General features: G+C 42.6%; 1 protein-coding gene across 1 annotated transcript in view; it reads left to right on the top strand.

Moving 5' to 3' along the window:
• NEK11 (NIMA related kinase 11) overlaps window positions 1–26,645 on the top strand; it is a 288,150-nt gene that overhangs the window by 230,622 nt on the left and 30,883 nt on the right. Inside the window, 1 exon segment of the mRNA XM_052650027.1 lies at window positions 9,521–9,617. Within this exon segment, the coding sequence (XP_052505987.1) occupies window positions 9,521–9,617 (97 nt within the window).

Genomic DNA, 26,645 nt, shown 5'->3' with positions numbered 1-26,645 from the left:
GAGGCCCAGCAAATGACAAGTCATCCTGGCCATTCGAACTTCAGACACAGCTCATTCTCAAGGGGGCAGTGTCAAGCTATTCTATCAGCAGTGATTACGCACCACACCAGTTGCTTTTTGAGGCCATTCTGGTTGGGTCAGTAAAGCTGTGTCACTGACAGAAGACTGTCCACCCATTTTTCAGGGTAGAGGATTTCTTATCCAGTTCATTTAAAAGTTCTATTAGTTTATTTATGTGAAAAGTTGGAAATGTAAGCCTGCATTGCAAATGATGGCACATCTATCAAGTATTTTCTGACGTAAACCATCGTAGGGCTCACAGAGCAATATCAGATACACTTCATGTTTTCAGGGAACTTCTGGGTTTATCATTATCTCTAGACCAAATAACTAGAACTCCAGGCAGAAAGCGATGAACTCCGCATGAGAACCTGATCTCTGGGTACCACCCCTAGAGATTCTGATTCAATAGGTTTGTGTGGGCCCCAGAAACCTGCATCTCTAACATTTTCCCACATGATACTGATGCTGCTGGTTCAGAGACTTTGAGACCACTGGGCTCTCACTTCCAGCTAAGGCTTTATAAAGAAAATGCTTATATTCGATTTTTAGATTTTCATAAATTGAATGAAGTTTTTGCTAAAGGTGCCTCACATTGCATCTTTAATGTATTTGTGACCCCCTTGAAAACAGTGTTAATTACAACCTAGAATAAGTTTGGCTTTCAACGTCTAGGTTAAACTAACCTGAAAGATTAAAATATTTTTTGACCCAGCAAGTCTGTGTCTAGGGATTTATCTTAAAGGAATAATCAGAGTTGTGTGTAAAGAGAAATATATACAAAGATTCTCAGGGCAGTGTGGTTTACAGTAGTAAAAATTGAGAGTCAAAATAAATGCCTAGCAGTAAGGGCTAATATGTCTTCTAGAATAAAGAAGTTCTCAGTTTATTAAAAATGATGATGTAGTTACATATTCATTGGGATGAGAGGTCTTATTAAGAAATAAACTATAGTTGATACACGCACATGCACACACCAGAAATACCACAGTGATACTAATGGTTCTCTGAGGGACTTTTCCCTTCCATGTTTTCTAATTTATCCACAATGACCATGGATGACCTCTGTGATTCTTTTCTGTTGAAAGAAGAGGGGAGTGCTGATGTACTTACCTTAAACATTTGAGTCAGTTTGGAAGCCAGCTCAATCTTCTGTTATAGAAAAACAGATTTTGTTTCTAAAGCTGATTCTCCATGTAAGCACCCCAGAATAATGAAACTCCCAAACGCTGGCTACTGTCTCCTCAAGGTAAGCACAGCTGAAAAAGTTAGGGTCTGGCTTCCACAAACCTCTTACCCTGATGGCACATTTAATTGCTCTGCCTCAATCCTAAAATAGACACTCCCTCTTTTTTTTTTTTTAAGTTGAAAGGTACTATTCTTAGAGGCCTCTTCTGATGTATTCAAAAGAAAATGACCATTTGCAAACCCCTGAACTCCTGTTTTTTTTAATCTTCCATGCAATTCTGTTGAATATTTGTTATGTGAAATAACTGTGTAATAAAAATAGAAAGTTTATTTCCTATCTTCTGGTATTTATCATCTCCCGTGTGAGTAGCAGGTTTCCTCTCCAAGCCAGCCCACTTTTTTTTCCAACTAATTAATTTTGGTAGAGGCAGTGGGGTGCTATTTATTTACTGAGAAACTTCCCTGTGCAAAGCAGTAGGGTGAGGGCCCAGGGGGCCAGGGAGGCAGCATACATGTACTGACAGCAACATACTTTTATATAGATCATCGCATTTAGGCTTTGCTAAAGCCCTAAAATGCAGATTTTTTTTGTACAGGTGAGGAAACTGAGTCACAGAAGTTTTGTAACTGATCAAACATCACAGAGTCAGGACCCAGACCACAGTTGCCTAAGGCAGCTCATGCACTCATCCTTATGTGCCCCGGCTCCCTTCCTACTGGAAACATCTGGAGGTGGTTCTCTCCTGGGCCATCTTCTTCCCTTCCGCCTGTCTGCTTCTTCTCCAGCCTCCTCCTGGGGTTTGGCTGGGACTCAGCTGCCACTGCAGGGTTGGCAACAACTTCCATAGCTGCTGACTTCTGCCCTGTTCCTGTAGAAACAATTCTCTGAGGGAGCTAGGGATGGTGATAGGGTTGGGGGAGGTTACATTGTCATTTTTATTATCACTCATCAAATACTCACTGTGTTGAGGGCTTCAAGACAACCACCTGCATGCCCCCTGTCTGCTAGTCCCCATTCCCACATGTCATGGGTTCTTTGGGAAGAAGCCTCTGACATGGAGCTGGGTGGGAGGACATTATTCAGGATGGGCCTCTGTGGACAGGAAGGAAGGGAAGCAGGATGAGGTGGAGGAGAAGCTGCAAAGTGATGCAGGCCTGACAAGCCTTACTTGAACCCTTGTGGGGGTCAGAACTCAGGTTGTCTGTGCAAGACAAAATGATCAGGCTTTCTACCTCAACCGTGATGAGTTGTTTCATGTCAGGGGCACATGGGAAGGGCATAACTCTGGGCAATGTGGCTCTGCCACTGAGGCCGCTTCTGCAGGGATGGCATCTGCAGTCTGTCTGTGTCCCCCACTCCCACCAGCTGGGTAACACGTCTTTCCTTGAAAGGAAATTTGGGTGCTACAACTCCACCTTTGGGTGTTGGGATAACATGGTGAAGGCGGAGACCAACCTGCTTCAAAGATTCTTAGCTCATTGTATCGACACCCTGAGGTCCAGGATCATCATGGGAGATACTCAAGGAAAGGTGTCCACAAAGATGTGGGTCAGCTAAGCTTCTCAGTAAGTGGAACTGCTCTCACAGTGTCCTGGAGGAGAAAGAAATTGTGGGCCATGAAGCTGTACCTTTGCAGTAATCTGGGCAGAGAGGGGTGTCTGTCAAGGACACCCTGAGTATTCTTTGGGCAACTGAGAGAAAGAGAGAGGTTGAAGGAGATGAGGTGAGAAGCATACTAAACACCCTGAGCACCAAGGACAGCATCTGTGAGGATTCCTGACTAAGCAGTGTCCCAGGAACTTAAGGGAGAGCTCATTTGCCAAAATATCCAGCCCTGCGGTGCCTGCATCAGCTCATTACCCATGTGGTAGGTTGTTCTGCAGGAAGTGCAAATGCAGGTTTTTGTTTTATAATCAAGGTCATCCATCCAGCAACTGGAATGAATAAAAGGAAACTTTGGAAGAAATGAGAGAAGAGTCTCTGCTGGTGAAACGTCAGGATCATCAAGCTGTCACTTCTGCAGGGAAAATAGCTTTGCTACTTAAGAGAGACCATAGAAGTAGGAGGGATCCTGACAATATTACTATCATGAGTGGCATTTTGCATTCTTAAGAAACGCAGCTTCTAGTTGCTTGATGTCTCTTCAGATCATTTTGTTTTCATCTCATTGTCAAAACACTCCCATGGGGTGGTATCAAGCCTCACCAGCCGACATTTCCCAGGTGGGGAGTGACTCCGGAATGATGGTGCCTGATGTTCAGTAATGCCTGTAACTTTCATTGTTGGTCCCAGCCATCTGTCTCTTCATATTTGGTCCCTTTGATGGCTCTTCATCTTTGTTGGTGGTGTGTTACCTTCCCAATTAAAGTCTATAACCCTGGAGGTCTGGGGATATGTCTTACAGATCACAGAATGTTTGAATTGAAAGAAGGCCCTTAGTCTAATGAAACACTTAAATATACAGTGAGGAAAGTGAAGCCCAGGGAGATGACTCGAGGACCATGCTGCTTGTGATGTTAAAGACAGAATGATGACTGTGGTCCCCAAACCTGAAGGCTGGTACTTTGATTTTAATTCCTACCTATTGAACCTCTAAAATAAATACTTTACCTTATGGAACTTAAAAACTTGAACAAATGAAACCCAAAGCAAGCAGAAGGGAGGAAATAGTAAAGGCTGCAGTGGAAATAAATGAAATCAAGAAGAGAAAAACAATAAAAAATATCAATGAGACCAAAAATTGTTTCTTAGGAAAGGTGTAAAACATTGATCAGTCTTTAAGAAAGACAGTTAGGAAATCAGGAATGAAGAAGGAGACTTTGCTACCAACTTTAAAGAAATTAAAAGGATTAATTACAAGGGACAAAAAATTAGATAAATCAGATGAAAGAGCAAATTTCTAGAAAGAAGCAAATTATTGAAACTGACTCAAGAAGAGAAAAAAACTGAATAGGCCTATAACAAGTAAGTCAAGTAGTCATTTTAAAACTTCCAACAAAGAAAACACCAGGCCCACACTGCTTCACTGGTGAATTCCACTAAACATTCAAAGGGGAATTAATACCAGTTTCACAAACTCATCTAAAAAACAGAATACAATAGAACATTGCCCAACTCATTCTGTGAGGCTGTTGTTTGATACTAAAACAAAAGACATAATAAGAAATAACAAACTGAATCAATATTCACTATGGCTATATATGCAAAAATCATCAGCAAAATACTAGCGAACCAAACACAGCAACTTAAAAAAAAAAAGGATTTTAAGGTGTTGGAAGAAGACTTTTGAGAGTCCCTTGGATTGCAAGGAGATCCAACCAGTCCATTCTAAAGGAGATCCACCCTGGGTATTCTTTGGAAGGAATGATGCTAAAGCTGAAACTCCAGTACTTTGGCCACCTCATGTGAAGAGTTGACTCATTGGAAAAGACTCTGATGCTGGGAGGGATTGAGGGCAGGAGGAGAAGGGGACGACAGAGGAGGAGATGGCTGGATGGCATCACCGACTTGATGGACATGAGTCTGAGTGAACTCCGTGAGATGGTGATGGACAGGGAGGCCTGGCGTGCTGCGATTCATGGGGTCGCAAAGAGTCGGACATGACTGAGAGACTGAACTGAACTGAACTGAAGGATTATACAGATTGGCCAAGTGAGATTTATCTCAGGACTGCAAGGATAGTTCTACATCAGAAAATCAATTAATGTAATACATAGACTAAAGGACATAGACTAAGGGACAAAAACTATATGACCATCTCAATAGATGCAAAAAAGCGTTTGACAAAATCTAACTCCCTTTCTTGATAAAAACAGTCACCAAACTAGGAATACAAAGGAATTTCCTAGACCTGACAAAGGACCTCTGTAAAACTACCTATAGCAGCATTAGTCATAACACTCATTTTGTTTGTTCATTTATCTTTTGTTGTGGAAACAATCCAACTGTCCAACCATTGAATGAATAACCTTTGAATGAATATGTATATATATATATATATATATATATATATATATACAATGGAATATTATCCATCCATAAAAAGGAGGTCCTGACACAGGCTACAGTGTGGATGAGCCTGAAAACATGATGCTCAGTGAAATAAGCCAGGCACAAAAGGACACATATTGTGTGGCACTTATATGAGTTATTTAGAATAGTAAAATTCACAGACACAGAAAGTACTTTAGATATCACCAAGAGATTGGGGAGGGGAAGAATAGTGAGTTATTGTTTAATGGTTACAGAGTTTCTGTTTGGAGTGATGAAAATGTTTTGGAGATAGTAGCAATGGTAGCACATCGTGAATGTACTAACACCAATGAGTTGTACACTTAGAATAAGAAGTTCAAAAAAAGATGAACAGGACATAATCTCTGTGGTCAAGAAGTCCGTAACTAGTTGAAGACAGTAGGAGAGTGGAGTGAAGAGTGCTGGAAAGTAAAACATGGCAAGGAGCACCTTGGCTGACTCCCAGCACAGTGGTCATATGAAGTGGGTATTCCCTCTGGGACTTTTAAACGTGGGTACCAGAATCTAGGCCTGGTGTCAAGCCCCAGCTGCATAGGGTATTCATTGTGTGAACTGAATATCTTAAACCTTGATTTCCTCATGGAAAAATGTACCTACTTCCTGGGAACCTCCCACGAGATGATGCCCAGGGCATGGCACTTATTCACCAAAAAAGGTTTAGTCATTACGGTCGGTGCTATTGTTGTCCATGATGAATTGGAATGAATTTGCATAGAATTATTTGAGTTTTCTGTTTTGAGAAGAGCAGACTGAACTCAGGACAGCAAACATGGTATTATGGTTTACTTAGGACAGCCAGAAAATGCTCCCTTCTGTAAAAGGGCCCAAAGGAATCATTGCACATTTGGCTCTTTGTTGTACTGAATGTGGGGCTTCCCAGGTGGCCCAGGGGTAAAGAATCTGCCTGCAATGCAGGAGACGCAGGTTCTATCCTAGTGTCAGGAAGATCGCCTGGAGGAGAAATGGCAACGCATTCTATTATCCTTGCTTAGGAAATCCCACGGACAAAGGAGCCTGGCAGGCCACAGTCCATGGGGTCACACAGAGTCAGACACGACTGAATGACTGACATTTTCACTTTCTTCAGTCCCTCCTCCGGAGCACACAGCCCAGGCAGGGAGTGGGTGGAAGAGGCAGGGCATGGATGCCAACTGATCTGCTGCTGCTCCCTGGCTGCAATCTCGAAGACCCCCTGGGTCTCAGCCATGTAGCACACCCCTCAGGACTTTTCTCAGAGTACACGGGACCAAGTACCTTCAGAACTTCCCACAGGAAGAATGGAGTGGTTGCAGTTTTCTCTGAAATCTACCCTCACTGTGCACATATCCTCTTTGAAAAAATCACTGTAGGTATAAACTCTGTTTGGTGGACATTCCTCAGTCTTAGAAACCCTGAAAGAAGAAGAGTGATGTCTTAAGCCATGCTCCCTGTCAGGATCCACTGTTTTTAGAAAAAGCTCAAGATGAATCAAAGGTGCAAGTGCATGAAAATGCTGTTGAAATTAACAACGAAAAATAATTTAAAAAATCAACCTAGAGATTGAGGATTCATTGTTTTTTAAAAAAACATCAAGACAGCAGACCTTTGGAATCAGAACTTTATGGGCATGCAACCAACACAGGGCTCCAGGCTTGGGAGGGATTTTAATAAATCCCTAATAATCTTATTTTTGAATTTATGTTTTATGAATAAAGTCTGCTGAGACAGTGGGACATATGGCAGGGTCTTGAAGCCTCCTCTGGGGCCTCCTCCCTGGAGAGAGTCCTCTGAACAACACCTCCTCCTCACCACTGCCCTACCCCACCACTGCCACCTCTGCTGGGGTCTGGGAAAGGGAGGCCAGACATGACTTCTGGAGGGCTGGAATCAGGGGGCTTTTGTGTCTTTGTGAAGGTTTTCACTCTTCTTGAGAGTAGCTAGTCCAGTTCCCAAGAGAAGATGACATGAAATAAATATCCAGTAAAAAACACCAGGACAGGTTCCTATCCTGAACCAGCTTTTCTCCTGCTTTTTAAACAAAGAGTCCTACATTGTCAGATAGCACTGGACCCCATGAATTAATAGCTAGCTTGTCACATTTGCTACTCAAAATGTGGTCCCACGTCCAGCAGTACTGGTATTACCTGAGAGCATATTAGAAACATGTGGGTAGGGCCTAGCAAAATCTGAGGCCCTACCCACACAGACTAAGTCAGAATCTGCCTTTTAACAGGATCCCTAGCTGATTCGAATCACACATGAGTTTGAGAAGCAATGGTCTAGAATGTACTCCAAAACTCAGTGACCACCTATTAGAGGAAGCCTGTGACTCGGCCCAGTTGTTCTTTATTGTGGTTGCTGAACATGTTGTCCTTTTCCTAGACATAAAACAACTGCTATTCCTGTTGGAAAGTGGAAGGAGAAAGGCTGGTGAATAGGAAATACTGTGAAAAGAGTTGCTCTGAGCACCAAGTTTCACCAAGACTGTTGCTTGAAATTCTTTTTGCCCCAATCTCTACCCTTGGGCTCAAAGCTCAGCATCTTTCCCCGTGATGCTGAGGGTCTTATTGAAGCGAGCAGTAACCAGATTAAAATCAGCTGCAGCTCTGGGGAAATTGCTCTGACCTTTCCTTGCATAAACCCTAAGAACTGCCAGCTTGCTCCGGGTGAGACAGGAAACATAGCCTTCCTTTTTACCTTGGAAGAACTGGGTTTTGAGCTTGCATGTTACTTGGCATGGTGTGCTTGTTGTTTTCGTAACTTCTTAGGTTCTAGAAAAGATGGTTATAAAAAGCAACCAACATGAATATGAAGTGAACCGTGTCTGCCTCCCCCATCACCCCCTCACAAGAGCCTTTTCTGGGAAGAAGCAGCCTTTGGGAAAGGATGCTGCTGTGAAGCCATCTCTGGTAACAGAGACTGAGATGGGTTTCTCTCGGAGTTGAAGGGTGGCCTCCTGAGTGAGAGCAAAGAGAGCCATCAGGCCCTAGTACCTACCTATGAAGTACTAGGCAGGACATGCAGTTTACTTAGCTAATTGTAATGTGCCCTTTACAAAGTTCTCACCAGTGACTCCACATCTAGGGATGGAGCCTGAGGAAGGACCAGAGATTCTGACAAAGTGAAGCAAGATTATATTCATCTTGATGGTGGCTGTAAAAACACAAAGTTCAAAGTGGGGCTGTGTGCCCCCAGAGGAGTATACAAAGAAGGTGGGGGTAAAAAATAATAGAATTTGCATTTGGCCTTTTAAATTTAAAAATAGAGGGGAAAAGCTGTACTAATTTTGCTCCCACAAAATGGGAGTTGGCCCTCACTTCCTGTTTGGTCCAAAAAGCAGACAGTCATGTGTGTTATGAGGGGAAAGCAGGAGTTTCACAGCATGGATACCTGCTCTAACAAAGTCACTGCATGGATATCGTTCCTAAATGAATCTTAGGGCTCAAGAGTTTTCTTCTGATCGGATGAGGTGCCTTGTGGGGGCTCTGAGGGAAGAATACACAAAGAGGCCTCTGCCCCCTCCTCAGGACACATGAAGATCTGACTTTTGATGACCCAGCCCCTCACTTAGGGGCAGTCTTAGCTTCTTAATGGAAGCAATGTTGTTTCAGTGGGTGAAGTATTTCTCCCCATCAGTTCTCACCTGTTCTGTAAGAGCCTCCAAGGTATCTTGGTAAAAACAAAAAACAAAAAAAAAACTGTGGCTCTCAACAGATTTCCTAGCTCTGCAGCTTTCATTAACAGCTCTTTACCTCCTGAACCCATCTTTGGCCTTCTGCTCCATCCTGCTGAAGTTCGAAGCTTCAGATTACTCCCTGGTCAGCATCTTACCTTCCGCTGCAAAAAAGCTAATGCTCAGATGTGAGGTTAGCATAAAGGGAAAACTAAACTTATTAGAAAAAATTCCTCAGTCATCAAAACAAATTCCATAGCTACTGAAAGATAGTGGCAAAGACTATTGGTTCCCCCCCCCCCCACCCCCGTATAAAAAGGCCATCTTTAAAATAATGGTATTTGTTTAAATAATCCTTCCTGAAAGAGGCTTTGTCCCGGAATTCCTTGTACATATTAAAACTGTAAATAATCTTGTCATTTGGAATAAATTATTTAATAGGCATATCATAATTGAATTTATCTCTAATTAATGCCACATTACCTTGTGGCAGAGGTGAAATAGCTGTTTTCTGGTTGTCCTTGACTGTTGCCTGGAAGTTGCTGAAGTGCTGATGGAGTCAGTAAGGACTGTGCATTGATTTTCAGACACAAGGACTGTCACCAGCTCAGCTCCAGACACACCCTCGGAACCAACAATTTTCAACAGTGCAATGGCCAGGACCCGGATGAAACACATGCGGGAGTAAGTAGCCTATGGCCTGACCCCTCAGAGTGTGCAGTGTGTGAGAACACATCAGTCACGTGATGCTGTCCTGTTTGGTCGCCACAGAGACCACAGCCATGCTTTTCTATTATAGAAGCAGCAGTGAATGGAGTGTACCTAGCTCAGCTGAAGAGGCCTGAATCTGCGTGGAAGGCACTAGCTGTGGTCTGAACATGTTTTCCCTCAAACTCATATGTTGAAATCCTAAGCCCCAAAGGAGATGGTATTAGTAGGTGGGGGTTTTGGGAGGTACTTAAATCATGAGGGTGGGGCCCTCAGGTGTGGTATTAGTGACATACTATAAAAGAGGCTCCAGATTGATCCCAGCCCCTTCTGCCATGTGACATGGCCCTTAGCTGTGACTCAGAAGAGGGCCTCCACCAAAAGGGGGCCACATTGGCCCCTTGTTCTAGGACTTTGCAGCCTTGAGAACTGTGAGGAAGAAAAGTCTGTTGTTTACAAGCCACTGAGCACGTGCTACTTTGTTGTAGCAGACTAAAAAACTATGACGGCACCAAGGGACTCAGCCTCCTAATCTAACTTCTCTGCAACTCGTATCTCCAGATCAAGGGTGGGGAACTCTCTTTGTAAGGGCTACATGGTGAATATTTTAGGTTTCATGGGCCAATTATCTCTGTTACCATTACAGCTCTTGTAACACAAAAGCAGCTATGGACAATATGCATTAATGAGTATGGCTGTACTTTAGTAAAATATTGTTTTCAAACTGCAGTCTGAATTTGATATAATTTTTAGGTGTCACTAGGTATTATTCTTCCTTTGATTATTTTCAACCATTTTAAAATGTTCAAACAATTCCTAACTCACAAGATACACAAAAACAAACAGCAGGTTAGCTTTGGCCTGTGGGCTGTATGGTTTGTATACCACTTCTATAGATGTTCCAACTCAGAAACTTCTCTCTAAAATCTACTTCCTATATGGGTGCTGGTTGAATAGTTAGAAAGTTTGATAAAAATTATTTTCAGCTGATTTGCGTTTATGTTATTCTTATAGTACAACACATTATCCCTCCAGGCTGATATTTGGAAACAAAGGAGAAAAAAAGTACTGAAAATTGTTTCCAAACCTCGAGCTGATAATACGTTTAGATGCCTGTTGTTTTCAAGTCTTGCCTGTACCTACCTGAGTGGTCACCTAGTAACACAGTTACCATGGCACCAAAGATTCCCAGGATCTGAAAGTGAGGGAATTTGGATGAAACTTTCCCATCTGCCCTTCCTTCCACTCATTCTTTCTGGGAGGAGATTATGGAGAAGGCTTGCTAATCTCCCAGTCAATAATCTTCAAAGGCAAGAAGAGCAACTCACTTATTTCACCCTTAAAATTTAATAATGTAGTGTTGTAGTCTTAGAGTTTTGATCTAAGACTTCATCACTTTTGCAGAGGACACAATATCTCATTTCCTAGCACATTATGAAATGCTTTAAATAATTAAAAGCAGTTTTGCTTAAAAAAAAAAAAAAAAGTAAACAAGCTGCATTCCAGTGATTTTATTCCTGGTGTGTTGTTCACTTCTTTATGCTTGACTGAATTTGACCAAGTGCTTCCTGGCTCACTGATACAGTTTCAGCTACTCCCCCATGGATGGTACTGCTCCTCTGGCAGAATGATGTCTTATCCCCTTATATTCCACATCACAAAGCCCTACACCATTCCAGAACAGGCCAAAAGGAAATTGAGGCTACAGAGCTAAGGATCTTCTGAGGATGTTTGTTTCCACAGCCAGAAAAAAATGGGAATTGTGGGTTCTTTCCCTACATGGTAATGTACTGGCTGCTTCTCCAACATATGGATAGCAACTGTTGGAATTCAAAGAACAATAAATGACATTTGTCCGCAGGGAGATTATAATGTGGGGAAAGCACCGGACTTCAAACTGAAAAGCTAAATAACAGCACAGCGGTTATGTAATCAGAGGTGATGGTTAAGAAAAGTCTCCAACTGGGATCATAGCCATATGCCAAACAGAGCAGATGGTGAGAGTGTCAAGATGAGAAAGGGAATTTGAGGATGTCTCTGGGGGAAATAGGAACTTGGCCTCAGCCTTAACATAGATATAGGATTTGAAGGATACAGAGAAGGAGGGAGCTGGAGCCCAGCAGATTTGGAGTCTGACTTTTAGTTTCACCAGTAGATGGCTTTCTGAGCTCAGGCAAGTGGTTTTTTCCCAAGGTTCAGTTCTCATCTGCAAAATTGTCATCATATTATTGCCATAGCTGATTCCCTGGTAAGTGGACTCAGGGGTGGGGATTTCGTGCAGGGGGTAAGTGTAGGGTGTCCTGGAGGCCAACACCTGTAGGAAGGAGGGCAAAGTGAGCAGACAGTCTCGGTGGAAATCTCCACTGCTTTGGCAGAGAGCTCTGAAGCTGGACCTGCCCTGCAGGGCTCCACTGGGTAGAAGTGAGAGGGCTAGGCCCATACAACCCAGGTTAACCAAGCACTGGATGTGGGCCACCCTGGAAAGGGACTAAGACAAGGTGTTATTCAGCCAAAGCAATCCCAAGAGGGGCTGACAGCTGAGAGCAGAACCTCAGGGGCATCCCCAGCAGCCAGGGAGTGCATGCAGGGCCTGCTGTGATGAGTCTGTAACTTAATGCATGTAAAATTGATACATAAAAAGAGGTTCTTAAAGAAAAATCAAGTATCTGGTACCAGTCTCTAAAGGGTCAAAAAGATAGCTTTTTATTTCAAAGACTATAAGGACGGGAACACAAAGAATGTATTATAGGGATACTAATTACATCAGGTGATTGTATTCATTTTTTTTTAAACTGTCATGCCTAAGAAAAGTTGTAAGAATAGCACAATAAACCCCTATATCTGCTTCATCTAGAGTCACCAATTATCATTTTGCCATAATTACATAATTTCTTTATATCTATCTATACATGTAAAGTATTATTCTTATTAGTACGGGTTTGAGGATACGTTTCATTCACCACGATTCTTCACTTTTAAATATTTAAAAGTACAGCTCCTAAGAACAAGGACAGTCTTTTATATAATCACAGTAAATGGCTAAATTTAAGAAATTTCACATTGATATATTATTTGATACACTGATCCAGATCCAAATTTTACCAATTGCCCCAATAATGGCTTTTACAGCAGTTTTGGTTTTTTTTTTTCCTGATCCAGGATACAAACCAGGATCACAGATTGTCATGCCTTTTTTAGTGTTATTTATTGTGGAACAAATCTTCAGTTACTTGTCGTCTTTCATGATACTGACATTTTTGAAGAGTACAGTCAGTTTATTTGCCTGATATTTCCTTACAGTTAGATCCAAGTTACTAACTTTTTTATGGTATCCTATATAAGTGATTCTATGTCCTGAATTTTTTTAAACTTAATTTTTGGAAGTTGTAGACATATATGAAAGTCATCAGAAAGTATAATTAATCCCAACAGACTCATCAACCAATTCAACAATCAACAGCTCAAGGCAAACCTTGCTTTGTCTCTACTACCATCTATTCTTCTGTGTTGCTTTTAAGAACATACCATCCAAGGCTTCCCTTGTGGCTCAGCTGGTAAAGAACGTACCATCCATCAGGGGCTTCCCAGGTGGCACACTAGTGGTAAAGAACCCACCTGCCAATGCAGGAGATGTGAGAGATGCAGTTTGATCCCTTTGATCCCTGGGGCGGGAAGATCCCCTGGAGGAGGACATGGAAACCCACTCCAGTATTCTTGCCTGGAGAATCCTGTGGACAGAGGAGCCTGGCAGGCTATAGTCCATAGCATTGCAAAGAGTCGGACATGACTGAAGCAACTTAGATGCATGCATGCACGCACTATTCATCAGATATTTTCATCTTTAATCTTTCAGTAACATGTGACTTTCAGTAACATCTGAACTGAACTGAACATGTGGCTTTTAACTTACTCTCTGACATCTTCCCTTGGAAGCATTTCAAGCTCAGGATGTTCAAACTGAACCCCTGGTTTCCTTAACCAAGTTTGCTTCCTCCATAGCTTTCCCCATCTTCACGTAAGAAAGGTAGGACCTCGGTAAAAATGAACCTTTCTCTGTATGTGACTTCAGGTACCAGGCCTCATCCTGTCCTACTGTGAGAGAGGGAAGCTCTGTAGGGAAGTGGGGAGGAGCAAGTGATGATTGTTCGTCGTGCAGTGGGCTCAGTAAGCATTCATACATGCAGTGTCAGGCAAAGGGTAACCCTAGCATAGCAGACAGGAGGGAAGACCTGAGTCTGGGGACAGCAACTGCTGGGATTTATGTCCCTGTTACTAGCTTGTGTCCTTGGACAAGTTATCCAACCTCCCTGTGCCTGAGAATTCTCGTCTGTAAAATGTGATGGTTCCCACCTTGTGAGGTTGCTTTGAGGGTTAGTTGGGGTTACCTATATATGAAATGCACTTAGGGTACTTTATGGCACAGAGTAAGTGCTCGATAAAAGTTAATGACTTAAAATAGACTCTGGATATACATGTGGTTGCTTCCTTCTGAAAATCCCTAAGCAAATATCTGAAGGTGTTGTCATGTGTTAGCCTGCTATGTGATGTTTTATACCTGTGGGCATCTGTGGGCAGAGAAGCTGTCAGTGAAGGCATTTATATAGCTTTTTTTCTTTTTTTTGCATGCACAAAGAAGTGTCAGTTCACTGGGGAAATGTCAGGAAGTTGTTGAATATAAAAGCCAGCCATTTACTATCCTCCAACACTTAGCTTCCAGTAGAGGCCACTTCTTACTCCTGCTGGGAGACCATCCACAAATGGAATGCCCTGCTGGGTCCTGGGAAGCACTCACTTTGAGCAATTGTTAGGTGATACCACTCAAAGTCATTGCAATATCTGGAGAATCACAAGAAATAAGTGTGGGCTTCCTTTCTGGCTGAGTAATCTCAATTGACATTTGAAGAGATGTTGCTATTCATACGTAGATGTATGTACGCATGTATAGACAGATGGATGGATGGATAGATGGATGAGTGGATGGTTAGATGGAAGGATGGGTGGATAGATGGAGGGATGGGTGGGTGGCTGGCTGGCTGGGCGAGTGAATAAATGGGCCTCTATGGCTTCATGGACCTCTTGAAATCTCTGCCCTCAGGACAGGAGTTTCTGGCTTTCTGTTAAGCTTTCGTCACAATCATCTCCTGCATTCAGTTCTACACCTGGCTCCAGGCTTCCACTGGAGACCAAAGAGGAGGACCTAGGGAATGACGGTGGGTCACCTTTCAGCAGTGAGTAAGTGACACTATTGCTGAGGGACAGATCCTATAACTCACACAGCCAAGGCAGTGGGTCACGCAAGGAGGCCTTGTTCAATCTCAGTGACTGGTTCTTTTGGCCTTTATACATCAGGTGATCTCACTGTGCCCTGGCCTTGCTACTTAAAGTGTGGCCAGCAGACCAACAGCATGGGCAACACCAGGAAGCTTGTGAGAAATGCAGAATCAGAATCTGCATTTTAATATGCTCTCTGGAGATTCATGTACATATTAAAATTTGAGAAGTACCTATTCAGGAGGATTCACCCTAGGAGAAGTTTACTACCAGAATACGAGTTGGGTTCAATAAAAGCTAAGTATCATATAAAAATATATTTATATATGTATGCTTTTAAAGCCCCGATTTTTAGACTTTTTTGTTTACTCATTTTCTATTTATTTTATTAAGGAAGAGGTCATTTGTATCTATTAATGGTAAAACTCACCCTATTTAGAGTATGGTTCTATGAGATTTGACAAATGCATCACTTTTTTATTTGCATACAATAAAATCTACTTTTTCAATTATACAGTTCTATCAGTTTTGATAAGTACATATAGTTACATAAACGTCAACACCATCAAGATTGAAAAATGGTTTTCTCGCTTCTCAAACTTTCCTTATGTTCTTCCTTTGTGTCTGTCTCTCCTGTTAACCTGCCCCTGGGAACCACATATCTGTTTTTTGTGCTCATGGTGTTGCGTTTTGCGGATATCACATAAGTGGATGCATCGCTTAGCGTCTGCAGACCCCACACCTAACTGGGTAGTAGCTGTGGATATGGGTGCAGATCACTGAAGAGTCATGTTTTAGACCTTTGTAGTTCTGAATCCCTTTATGCCCATGGAATTGTCACAAAGAGACCCAGGTTTGGGGTTAAGTTTCAGGCTGCTCAGCAGTTGTCCCTAAGGTTTCTGGACCCATGAAGCCTAGCGTTGGAGACTCACTACCTGGGAAATTCTGAGGCTGAACTTCGCTGTGAGGAGCCTGTCAGGTGCTTGTCTTAGTGCCCGTGCGTAGGAGTGGTCTCCACTGTCTCGCTCAGGGAAACCAAGTTTTAGGGCTGGAAACCAAGTTTTAGGGCTGGAATCCACCTCACGAAGCCCAGCCTGAGAAGGAGAAGCCATGGAGAACACCTGAAGGTCTAGAGAGCTTCTGAGCCTGTTTCTCCCACTGGATGCTGATGCCCTGAAAAACATCTGGACCTGGAGGGGTAGGATCCCTTTGTGGTGACTGCAGCCCTGAATCACCTCTGCAGTGCCAGTTCATGCAAAGGCCACGGGGAAACAAACCACTGTCTGCACGTATGTTTGTCCTCACTGTGGGAACTACAGTGACACCCATATCAGGCCTCTTGATGTCCTAGAGCTCATGGATGCTGTGGTCAATTTCTTTTTCTTTTAGGCATCCCCACCCATCTGTTTCATTTTGTACAGTTTCTATGGCTTTGACTTCAATTTAATCTTTTCTACTACAATGACTAAACTGCTATTAATCCTATCCAGTGTATTTTTTAATCTCAGACATTGTAGTTTTCACCTCTAGAAGTTTAATTTGGGTCTTTTTGAAAAATATGTTCCATGTATCTGATTAACATGTTCAATAGTCCCTCTATTTGAACAAGTAGAGTAGAATTGTAATAACTATTTTAATGTCCATGTCTATTAATTTTAACATTAGCATCATTTCTGGGTTGGTGTTGATGGATTTATTTCTCTCCTTACTATAGATCACATTTTTCTGCTTCTCAGTCTGCCTGGTACTCTTTTACTGAATGTGAGGCATTGTGAATTTTTCCTCGTTGGGTCCTGGGTGTTTCTGTGTTCCAGTAAACATCTTAACCTTTGTTTTAGGATTCACTTAAGCTGCTTAGAAACAGTTTGATTTAGCTTTGTTATGTGGGGCCAGAGCAACAATTAAACTGTCCCTGATTATTGCCCATGACTGAGGAAAGACCCTTCTGTGTGCTCCACCCAGGGGCCAGTGGATTATCAGGTTGTCTTGGCAGGTATGAAGATGCCCTGGCCTGGTCCTGTGTGAGTTCCAAACACTGTTCTCTCTAACTCACCCTGTTCTTTCCTTCCCCTCAATAATTTCCTCATGTACATGCAGTTACTGTACTGAGCCACATCATTAGTTTCTGTGTGGTTATACAGAGGCTTGCTTGTTTTAAATTTTTAGAAACTGCTTTTTTAAACTTTTGTTTCTTGATTATGTAAAGTGTTTCCATGAGTCCAAAATCAAATTCATAAAAAGGCGTATTTAACAAAGAGTAATCTCTATCCTGATGACTTACCCTAATGGCCTCCTTTCTCAAAAGGGATTAATTTCTAAATTTTGATGGCTTACTCTTACTTTTTTTTAAAAAAAATTAATTTATATTTAACTGAAGGATAATTGCTTTACAATGTTGTGTTGGTTTCTGCCATACGTCAACATGTATCAGCAGTATGTCCCCACCTTCTGGAGACGCCTTCCCACCCACCACCCCATCCCACCCGTCTAGGTTGTCACAGAGCACGGGGTTGAGCTCCCTGCATCAAACAGCAAGTTCCTACTGGCTGTTCTACATGTGGTAATGCACATGTTTCAGTGCTCCTCTCTCCATTCGTCCCACCCCCTTCTTCCCCCACTGCATCCACAGGTCTGTTCTCTATGTCTGTGTCTCCATTGCTCTCCTGCAAATAGGTTCATCAGCACCATTTTTCTAGATTCCATATATATGTGTTAATATACGATATTTGTTTTTCTCTTTCTGATTTACTTCATTCTGTATGACATGCTCTAGGTTCATGTACCTCACCTAGTAGTGACTCAAATTCCTTCCTTTTATGGCTGACTAATATTCCATTGTATATATATATGTATATATATACCACAACTTCTTTATCCGTTCATCTGTTGATGGACATCTAGCTTGCTTCCATGTCCTAGCTATTGTAAAGAGTGCTCTCAGTAAACATCGCACTCATCTCACATGCTAGCTCAATATTCTCCATGCCAGGCTTCAACAGTACACGAACCATGAACTTTCAGACATTCGAGCTGGATTTAGAAAAGGCAGAGGAACCAGAGATCAAATTGCCAACATCTGTTGGATCATTGAAAAAGCAAGAGAGTTCCAGAAAAACATCTATTTCTACTTTATTGACTATGCCAAAGCCTTTGACTGTGTGGATCACAACAAACTGTGGAAAATTCTGAAAGATATGGGCCCACTTGACCTGCCTCCTGAGAAATCTGTATGCAGGTCAGGAAGCAACAGTTAGAACTGGACATGGAACAACAGACTGGTTCCAAATCGGGGAAGGAATATGTCAAGGCTGTATATTGTCACCCTGCTTATTTAACTTATATGCAGAGGACATCACGTGAAATGCCAGGTTGGATGAAGCATAAGCTGGAATCAAGATTGCCAGGAGAAATATCAATAACCTCAGATATGCAGATGATACCACCCTTATGGCAGAAAGTGAAGAGGAACTAAAGAGCCTCTTGATGAAAGTGAAAGAGGAGAGTGAAAAAGTTGGCTTAAAACTCAACATTCAAAAGATGAAGATCATGGCATCTGGTCCCATCATTTCATGGCAAATAGATGGGGAAACAATGGAAACAGTGTCAGACTTTATTTTGGGGGGCTCCCAAATCACTATAGATGGTGACTGCAGCCATGAATTTAAAAGATGCTTACTCCTTGGAAGAAAAGTTATGACCACCCAGCAGCATATTACAAAGCACAGATATTACTTTGCTAACAAAGGTCCATCTAGTCAGAGCTATGGTTTTTCCAGTAGTCATGTATGGATGTGAGAGTTGGACTATAAAGAAAGCTGAGAGCTGAAGAATTGATGCTTTTGAACTGTGGTGTTGAAGAAGACTCTTGACAGTCCCTTGGACTGTATGGAGATCCAACTAGTCCATCCTAAAGTAGGTCAGTCCTGGGTGTTCATTGGAAGGACTGATGTTGAAGCTGAAGCGCCAATACTTTGGCCACCTGATGTGAAGAACTGATTCATTGGGAAAGACCCTGATGCTGGGAAAGATTGAAGGTGGGAGGAGAAGGGGACGACAGAGGATGAGATGATTGGATGGCGTCACTGACTCGATGGACATGAGTTTAAGTAAACTCCAGGAGTCGGTGATGGACAGGAAAGCCTGGTGTGCTGCAGTCCATGGAGTTGCAAAGAGTCAGACGACTGAGTGACTGAGCTGAACTGAACTGAGTGAACGTTGGGGTACATGTGTCTTTTCGAACTGTGGTTTTCCTCAGGGTACATGCCCAGTAATGCGATTGCCGGGTCATATGGTAATTTTATTCCTTTTTTTTTTTTTTTGGGAAATCTACATACTGTTCTCCATAGTAGTTGTATCAATTTACATTGCCACCAACTGCAAAAAGTTTCCATTTTCTCCACATCCTCTCCAGAATTTATTGTTTGTAGATTTTTTGATGATGACTATTCTGAGCTGTGTGAGATCAAAACCTCACTGTGGTTTTGATTTGCATTTCTCTAATAAGTTTTTTAGCCATTTGTATGTCTTCTTTGGAGAAACATCTATTTAGGTCTTCTGCCCATTTTTTTAAAAAAATTGCATTTGTTTTTATGATATTGAGCTGCATGAGCTGCTTGTATATATTTTGGAGATTAATCCTTTGTCATTTCTTCATTTGCAGTTATTTTTTCCCATTCTGAGGGTTGTCTTTTCATCTTATTTATGGTTTCCTTTGCTATGCAAAAGCTTTTAAGTTTAATTAGGTCCCATTTGTTTATTTTTGTTTTTATTTCCATACACTCTTTCATGTTTTAATTATATTCAAATATTTATATTCTGAAGAAATGGGTAGCATTATACACACTTTTGTTGGTTTCACTTAGCAGTATATCCTGGCAATTGCTTTGTGGTAGTGTATAGCATTGGAGAAGGAAATGGCAATCCACTCCAGTATTCTTGCCTGGAGAATCCCAGGGACGAGGGAGCCTGGTGGGCTGCCGTCTATGGGGTTGCACAGAGTCGGACACAACTGAAGCCACTTAGCAGCAGTAGCAGCAGCAGTGTATAGCAATATACCTCATTCCTTGTCATAGCTTACAGTGTTTCCTTGGTGTGAATGGACTGCTGTGCATTCACCCTGTCCCAATGGGTTTCCCAAAACTTTGCTGTTACGAATAGTCATATAATGAATAACCTGTGCATTCAGCTTTTTTGTTTTGTTTCCTTTTTTATCTTTGAGAGAGATTTCTGTAAGTGGTATTGTCTGGTCAAAAGAAAGATGCATAATATTATTTTGGTAGACATTTCCAAATGTAATTTTCATTCCTACCAGTAATGTATGAGAAAGCCTTTTCTCCAGTTTCCCCCACTTAATATTTATCAAACTTTTCTATTTTATATTACCTTTCTTTGTCTATCTTTTTTTGTAAATGTAGTCTTTCACTGTGAGGTCTATTTTATTTACTTTTGGTCTATTCTTGGAATTTAGGAAGCTGAGTTTCCATGTCTCTCAGCAAACACACTTGAGAGTCATACAGGAAATGTCTCAAAGTCTAGATTTGGAGTAGAAAGGAAGAAGCCATGTTTGGCCTCAGGTTTCAGCTAAGATTTCCAACACAGTTTATCAGAAACACTGCTTATTGTGAGTAAAATAGTGTGGTCACACACAGAAAAAAGTGCTTTTGCACTTAGCAAGTGATTTTTGTGTGATTTGTCTTAATGAGGTGAAGGGATTCATTGAGCTGTAAGTCTCTAACATGCAGGAGAAATCACCTCCCCAGGACACTGACTTTGGCGTTGTGAGATGGAGTGTAGTGATGTGGTGTCACGCTCACATGGGCACTGCTTCTCCTCTAAGGAGGCATTTAGCATGCAGTCCTTACTGAGGAATAGGAAAGGGCTGTCCTCAGGGAGCTGCCCCATGCCCTGGTGTGTGGGCTGCTCCCATGGCTTACCTGTGCATGCCCCCAAAAGTGCACGCCCTTCCGATGCTCAAAACCAGCTTGTGCATTTGTGTGTGTCACAGAGGCCTGTCCAGGCCAGATGGCACTAGCTGGTGTGTCAGCTGCTATGGTTGCAGAGCCTTCCTTGAGAGCCTTGGGGCTGTGAACAGTTCCCTGGCAGTTTCATTGCTGAACACTCATGTCAGCTGTTTGGAAAGATCTTATTAAGGTCAGAGCACAGACCTGGTGGAGTGCTGTGATGAGGGCTGAAGTCAACTCTTAGGCGGCTCTAGAAGGCATAGGGAGAGTCTGTAAGTAACACTAAGGTCAAACAAAATAATGGGTTCTGGCGTGGGTAGCTTCTCAGAAGTTCTTAAAATTTTTCTTTCACTTTCAATTACACTTTGACTTTGATCTGAGGAAGGTCAAACTGAAGATGAGAAGCCTACCAGCTTCATTGTTCTTCTCATTAACCTTGTATATAGTTCATGGCACAGTACCAATTGCAAAAATGAGGTTGGAGCGTTAAGCTAGCTAAAAGTGTTTCCAAGATGGAGTGGTATGAGGTTTGTAATATTCTCAGCTCAGGTTCTGAACTGTACCAAAGTTATAGCAACGTTTATGTGGAGGGAAGGTTGCTTCCTCTGTGCCAGGGAGTGAACACCCTATTACGTGCAGGTCTTACCACGTATCTGCAAGGGGGGCAAGACTCTCCATCTTGTAAGAAAGAGGTTAAGGAATGTTCCTACTGTCATACAGCTAGTAAATGCAAAGCTACATTTCCAATAGATGCCCGATTAATTCTAAAACCAGTGCTGGGAACGACTACCAAGGTGAGACGGTGAGAGTGGGAGCGAGGAACCCAAGAGCCCAGGACCCATCAGAAACTGTTAGTTACCACAAGCCTGGCATCATGCCTTGGAACCTATTTGTTCTCATTGGTGGTCATTAGTATGTATGTGTGTGTGTGCTCAGCCACTCAGTCGCGTCTGACTCTCTGACCTCATCGACTGTAGCCCAGCAAGCTCCTCGGTCCATGGGATTTTCTAGGCAAGAATAATGGAGTGGGTTGCCATTTCTTTCTCCACATTAGTATGTGCCAGCCCGCAAAAGATGAAGAATTTGTAACCCAGGCCGCAGCTAGTGTCCAGGCTTGGTCTGCTCCTGTCAAATTCTCTGCCTATCACAGGCTTTTCTGAGCCGGTGGGTGTTTGTGTTTCAACAGCATCTTATTTCCTGAACTCAGGCTTCTCCTTGTCAAATGTAGATATTTAATACAAAGAGCTTTCTATTTGAAGCTTTCCAGGTTCTTTATGAATAAAGCTCATTCTGTCTGACTGACTGAAATAACCTTTCAGTGGAGAAATAGAAGAAGCATTGCTTCATTTCTCCTCCACTTTTCAAATCTCATTGAAGAGGGGTTAGTTATGCCTCCAACATTCCATTTCTATAATAAAAGGTTATTATCAGGCAGTGCTTCTGAAGGAACTGCTGATTGAAGCCAACATTTCAATTTCAAAACAACAAATAAAAGCTTGTGTGTAAGGAAGGCTCGGTGACTGGCAAACAAGGACTCCTTCCCCACAGAGCAGCCTTTCCAAATATACATGTAGGTTTAAGAGATCCTTTAAGGAGCCAGCCAGGCTTCTTCCTGCTCAGCTGCCTTGAGGTCTGCTATCAATTGATTGTGCTTTTCTTGAGAGTCTGTGAGGTGGAAGGTGTGAGGGAGAAGCCTCACACCCTAGCCAGGGAGATTGGACACCTGGCTGTGACTCACAAGACAGGGATGAATCCCATGTGCTGCCCAAGTGGGGCCAACACCCAGGAAGTTCAGAAGAGCAGCTCATCTCCTCTGCAGGTGTGGAGAGGCCCTTGCACTGCCCAGATGGTGCCTCCTCCCTCAAGTGGACCTGTTACATCTGTTGCCTGCACCAGGAATGACTTTCCCTTCTCCATGAAGGCACAGTTCAGCCTCATAGCTGTAACCCACATGTCAGCCAGCTTGTCCTGCCCCTTGAGGGCCTGGGAAGTTCCGGCTCAAGTCCTCATCCCGTGTGGTAGTTCACGCTCTTCCCGAGATAACCACAAGTCTTCGGTATTCTGAATATCTTCTTCCCTGTTGCCTCCATTCTGTGCCATGTTGGCTTAGACTGAAAATCTAGGTCCTTTATTCATTTTCCTTCACATCCTTACTCACCAAATCATCTGTGAAGGCATTGGACCTTTGCTGACTATTTGGAGGCTAGTGGTAAAGGCTTCATATCACAAGGACTTATGCAACTTCAAATATTCATTAGGCATCCCTGTTGTTAAAAATGTTCTTTCACTTCCTGTTGCAGGTAGACTCACTGGAAAGCAGTGAGATAACTTTCCTGGTGTGAGATGATTTTCCTGCAGAAAGCTTTCCTGGTAGGGTGTGGGTGTGGCAGCTCCCTGGATCCACACATGTGGGGGAGGGCAGGAAGCTGGGCAAAGGAATAAGCCAGGATAGGGTACCACTCAGCAAGGCCTTACCCGGGAATGGAGTATGCTCAAGCTGGGGTGGCCCTGCCTGCAACATTATTGGTGGATGGAAGGGATGCTCCCCACTGCTGGGGAACCAGACTTCACTCCTGAGAAGGGATCCTGAGGTACAGACCAGTGACCATCACACCACCCAGGCGTCCCCAATTCCACATTCCTCCCCATTTTCTGGCATCTATTGCTTTCCTCCCTTTCTCAGGAACAAAAAACCTTCTCAGGCCAGGGCTGTAGCCTTTCCTTTGGCTCTTGGGCTTCTGCTCAATTCTGTGTCCTCAGGATCTTATCTTAGCCCCAGAAGTCTTCTGTACCTGTTTTTTTTTTTTGACAACGTGTGTGTGTGTGTGTGTGTGTGTGTGTGTGTGTACCTACTGAAGTTTCCATCTGTCCTATTTCAGTAACAGTGGGTGACCTCAGAGGTAAATTGCTGAAATGAACAGAAAGTGGTTTTTAGAATCTGAACAATCTGAGTTCACAACTTGGCTCCACTTCTTACTCTGTGGTCTCAGATGAGTCCCTTTGCCTCCAGCCTCAGTTTCTGCACCTTGAAATGGGGGCATCATTAGCATGCATGTCAACAGCACTCTGCTTAGTACTCAGCAAACAACCAGCAAGGGCTAGGAGCCTCCCTGCTCACACCTCTTTCCTGACCTTCCAGTTGCCCCGACTTATGAGCTGGGTTTTAATTGACTATGAAAACACTTGTTCTTTTAAGTTTTTCACAATTTTTTTTTTACAGATTTGAAATCCTGCTTCCAAGCAAATGATCCTAAAGAGGCCCTTTAGCTATTGTCAACTGCAGAACATATGTCCATGGTTGCAGGGCTGCTGCTGCTGCTGCTAAGTCGCTGCAGTCGTGTCCAACTCTGTGCGACACAGACGGAAGCCTACCAGGCTCCCCCATCCCTGGGATTCTCCAGGCAAGAACACTGGAGTGGGTTGCCATTTCCTTCTCCAATGCATGAAAGTGAAAAGTGAAAGTGAAGTCGCTCAGTCTTGTCCTACTCTTAGTGACCCCATGGACTACAGCCTACGGGGCTCCTCTGTCCATGGGATTTTCCAGGCAGGAGTACTGGAGTGGGGTGCCATGGTTGCGGGGCAGGAGGCACAAATTCAGGGACTTCTGGGGCCATGTTCGTGTTCGTGAACCAAGGCTTTTACAGTCTTCCTGGTGTCTCCTGGTTATTCTACTTTGTTTAATTTTTTTCCTTCTTTGCGCCATAAATCAAATATGTTCCGTGTCTTTGATGCCCATTAAGACCATGCATGAATTATAGTAAACTTTTATTTCTCCTAGCTGGAGGCAATAGGCATTATTTTGAAACAATTAAGCATGTTTGTGATAAAATTGAGTGAATTAACACAGCTGTTCCTATATTATTTTGAAATATCTGCCGTTTGTTCAGTGCTAAAGATCCTAAGAACCACCAGAAACCACAGGTTAAGGAGAAAGTCTTACATTTATTGCTGTATTTGTTCAGTTTTGATACTCATCACTTTTTTCATTCAAAAGACCCCATTTATTTCAATTGGCTAGATATCAGTTTAAAACATTTGAATAGACAATGAGTTACTAATTAGACTCTTGAATGCCTTCAAAACTCTGTACATTTATGTAATCAAATTCTTTTTTTAAAAAAAGGTTGGTTTTTTTTTTTCCAGTTTTATTGAATTAGAATTGACCTACATTGTTGTCATTGTTTAGTCGCTGAGTCATGTCCTACTCTTTGTAACCCCATGGACTATGGCCTGCCAGGCTCCTCTGTCCATGGGATTTTCCACTCAAAAATACTGGAGTGAATTGCTATTTCCTTCTCCAGGGGATCTTCGTGACCCAGGGATCAAACTTGTGTCTCCTGCATTGGCAGGCAGATTCTTTACCCCTAAGCCACCAGGGAAGCTCCATAATTGACCTACATACAGCACTGTATAAATTTAAGGTGTACAGAATAATGATTTGACTTACATACATCAGGCAATGATGACTATAATATGTTTAGTGAACATCCATCATTTCTTACAGATACAAAAAAGAAAAAGAAATATTCTTTTCCTGAGATGAGAATTCTTAACAACTTTTGTAACAACATACAGTAGTGTTAATTATATTTCTCATGTTGTACATTACATCCCAGTACTTATGTATCTCACAACTGGTAGTTTGTACCTTTTGACTGCCTTCATCCAGTTCCCTCTTCCCCCATCTTCAGTTCAGTTCAGTTCAGTCGTTCAGTCATGTCCAACTCTTTGCGACCCCATGAATCACAGCACGCCAGGCCTCCCTGTCCATCACCATCTCCCAGAGTTCACTCAAACTCACATCCATTGAGTCAGTGATGTCATCCAGCCATCTCATCCTCTGTTGTCCCTTTTTCTTCCTGCCCCCAATCCTTCCCAGCATCAGAGTCTTTTCCAATGAGTCAACTCTTCGCATGAGGTCGCCAAAGTACTAGAGTTTCAGCTTTATCATCATTCCTTCCAAAGAACACCCAGGGCTGATCTCCTTTAGAATGGACTGGTTGGATCTCCTTGCAGTCCAGGGGACTCTCAAGAGTCTTCTCCAACACCAGAGTTCAAACGCATCAGTTCTTCAGTGCTCAGCTTTCTTCACAGTCCAACTCTCACATCCATACATGACTACTGGAAAAACCATAGCCTTGACTAGATGGACCTTTGTTGGCAAAGTAATGTCTCTGCTTTTGAATATGCTATCTAGCTTGGTCATAACTTTCCTTCTACGGAGTAAACGTCTTTTAATTTCATGGCTGCAGTCACCATCTGCAGTGATTTTGGAGCCCCAAAAAATAAAGTCTGACACTGCTTCCACTGTTTCCCCATCTACTTCCCATGAAATGATGGGACCGGATGCCATGATCTTCGTTTTCTGAATGTTGAGCTTTAAGCCAACTTTTTCACTCTCCTCTTTCACTTTCATCAAGAGGCTCTTTAGCTCCTCTTCACTTTCTGCCATAAGGGTGGTGTCATCTGCATATCTGAGGTTATTGATATTTCTCCCAGCAATCTTGATTCCAGCTTGTGCTTCTTCTAGCCTAGTGTTTCTCATGATGTACTCTGCATATAAGTTAGATAAGCAGGGTGACAATATACAGTCTTGACATCTTGGATAATCACAAATCTGAACTCTTTTTCTATGAGTTTATTGAAGTATAATTGACCTGTAACATTCGGTTAGTTCCAGATGGACAGCATAGTGATTTGATATTTCTATACATTACAATATGATCACCGTGATAAGTCTAGTTACCATCTGTCACCAAAGTTATTACATAGT

This window comes from Budorcas taxicolor, chromosome 1 (assembly GCF_023091745.1).
Source record: "Budorcas taxicolor isolate Tak-1 chromosome 1, Takin1.1, whole genome shotgun sequence".
Lineage (NCBI taxonomy): Eukaryota > Metazoa > Chordata > Mammalia > Artiodactyla > Bovidae > Budorcas > Budorcas taxicolor.
The sequence above is the reverse complement of the archived record's forward strand: the minus strand, read 5'-3'. Positions and strand labels throughout refer to the sequence as shown.